Here is a 2,500-nt window from a genome sequence, read left to right as displayed (position 1 = left end):
AGGAATTCCATGCCAATGTATGATTTCCAGTGTGTCGAATTTGACATGATTCGCCTGTGTTGCAGATGCGAGGTGGCGGGTGGCAGCCGGGCTGGTGCTGGCGCCTGGCCTGGTGGAGTCTGCTGCTCTTCTGCGAGGCGGCAGACCCAAGGTTTGAGCAGAGGTTCGCCAACGAACCTTCGCCGCAGACCGCTGTCATAGGCTCGACGGTCGTGCTGCCATGTCGGATCATCAACAAGGTCGGAGTCCTTCAGTGGACGCGCGACGACTTCGGCCTCGGCAACGAGAGGGAGCTTTACGCCTTCAAGCGATATCGCATGATTGGCTCGGACGAGGAAGGTGAGTGCCCCCTTAGGGCTCGCTCGGTGTCGTCTTCAAGTAAGGCTCTCGAATTTGCAATACTGAGAACCAGCAATTTGCCACTAGTATTGAGTTGTGTTTGGCATGTGCCATTATATGCGATTTAGTGTTACCTATTACTTCCTGTTTTACTCTACTTGTTTTTTGTTTTTGTTTTTCTGAGTGGATGGCACGTTCATATTAAAACGCCGATATAGTACTTAATGAAATATTTGCAAAATCAGTAGTGCACATGCATTTTAGATCACGCGGTCACTGTCTACGTTTTGTCAGTTTCAGGAGTGATGATCGGTTTACGAAAAATCCTATAATCTTGCTGCAATTCAGACACTAAATTTGCAAAATTAATGATTTTGCTGCAAACACAGTCACTTCAACAATATACTGCTAGTACACTAAAGTAATGAGAATGAGGTGTGAGCGAGTTCTATACTTGAAAGATTGAGACACGCATAACATAATGTTGGTATTATCCTGAACAATGTATATGTCCCTGGGATATGTGTTCATTGTCTCACACATGAACATATATTTACGAAGTGTCTTGATATCAAAAAAATACACGCACGCTTTGTTCTGTACATGTACTTATTCTGTAAAATATAGTGGTTTTGCGTCTCATATCTTCAGAGGATTTACTTCTACATTAGACTGGTCCATGATTATTTTAAAAGCCAGGAGAGCATTAGGGCAATCGTTAAGTAATTAACCATACTCAGTGAGAATGTATTTACATAGGACAACACGCTACCGGTCATTAGATCAGTGATAAACAATGCATTAATTGGAGTTTATTCATGATATAGTATTTTTGTCGATAATCATTGGCTACATAACAGATGACGCAGTGCAGCAGATTGAAGGAACTCCATTAGTCGCTTGACCGTTCCGTCTTTAGTGTTGCCTTATTATGAGCCACAGATACGCACGGGGTCATCATCTCAGATTAATAATGTGTTTAAGCATTAGATTTTGAGTGTTTTTACCGAACACATGGACAGGAGTACTGGTCATTGTAAATGTGGAATGACAGTCTACACATTTTACCAAACACAAACCAATGTCTTTTTGTCTTGACGCAGGAGACTACAGCCTTCGGATCAGCCCCGTGACCCTCGAGGATGACTCCTACTTCCAGTGCCAGGTTACAGGCTGGAAAGACGTCCCTGGGGTGAGGTCCCAGACAGCCAAGTTGACAGTGTATGTCCCTCCCGAGCGACCGGAAATTACTCAGGGCTCCGTTGTGACCACCACCGCGGGCGCCGCCGTCCAGCTGGAGTGCGTCTCCCGAGGAGGCAAGCCGGCTGCCGAGGTAGGATTCGCCACTTTCTACTTTGCACCTAATTCGCGTTAATGGCGGGCCTTAAACAGACATTGTCAACACAGAATCAAAGAGGCATTTGCTTGTAAGGATTGGCATGTAGCACAGGAGTGACAGAGCCTTTGCCCTCAGATCCAGTGGCTGGACGGGTCGGGACGCGTCGTGACGGAAGGCATCCAGTACGAGACCGAGATGATGAAGGACGGCCACCGCATGAACGCCAAATCCACTCTGAGCTTCTTGGCTTCGCGCGAGCACCACAACACCGTCTTCACGTGCACGGCCTCCAACCCTGCTCTTCACCAGGCTTTCAGGACGCAGGTACGCGCGCGAATGCAACGGCCGTCTAGGAAGGCATTAGTTATGAGAGAACCGCACAGATGTATCTATTTTCTTTTGATGCTTAGCAAAAGTTATGGAGCGCTGATACTTTTCCCTTGCAGGTTCGCCTGGAGGTGAGCTACCCGCCCGAGGTGACGATCACGCACGACCAGGACGGATACAGGGAGGGCGAAACGGCCACGCTGACATGCGCCGCCTCAGGAAATCCGACAGCGCTCTCCTACAGGTACACAAGCGTTCATTTTCATCGTGGCGCATTTAAGGAGCTTGGCGAAGAGGGCACATTAAGGAAAATATGCCGTAGAGACTAGTACTTCATTAGATATAGCATGTGCACTCGAAATATCTGTTATCAACTATGACGTGGAGTTGATGTTACACCTGTCCCCTTCTCCAAGAGACGCCGAACATTTCTACAATGTGGCCTGTTTTACAGTCGGCGTTATTCTCGTGATAGTTTCCCAGTTTACGTTAAAA

The 2,500-nt window shown here is 47.3% G+C and overlaps 1 protein-coding gene across 1 annotated transcript in view; it reads left to right on the top strand.

Moving 5' to 3' along the window:
* LOC122259303 (irregular chiasm C-roughest protein) overlaps window positions 1–2,500 on the top strand; it is a 48,748-nt gene that overhangs the window by 30,259 nt on the left and 15,989 nt on the right. The window contains exons 2-5 of the mRNA XM_043025985.2: window positions 66–339; window positions 1,443–1,672; window positions 1,814–2,002; window positions 2,125–2,249. Of these exons, the coding sequence (XP_042881919.1) occupies window positions 66–339; window positions 1,443–1,672; window positions 1,814–2,002; window positions 2,125–2,249 (818 nt within the window). The remainder of the gene's footprint in view (window positions 1–65; window positions 340–1,442; window positions 1,673–1,813; window positions 2,003–2,124; window positions 2,250–2,500) is intronic.

Source organism: Penaeus japonicus, unplaced genomic scaffold (assembly GCF_977035675.1).
Source record: "Penaeus japonicus unplaced genomic scaffold, GWHDUDI00000001_assembly GWHDUDI00000012, whole genome shotgun sequence".
NCBI lineage: Eukaryota > Metazoa > Arthropoda > Malacostraca > Decapoda > Penaeidae > Penaeus > Penaeus japonicus.
The sequence above is the reverse complement of the archived record's forward strand: the minus strand, read 5'-3'. Positions and strand labels throughout refer to the sequence as shown.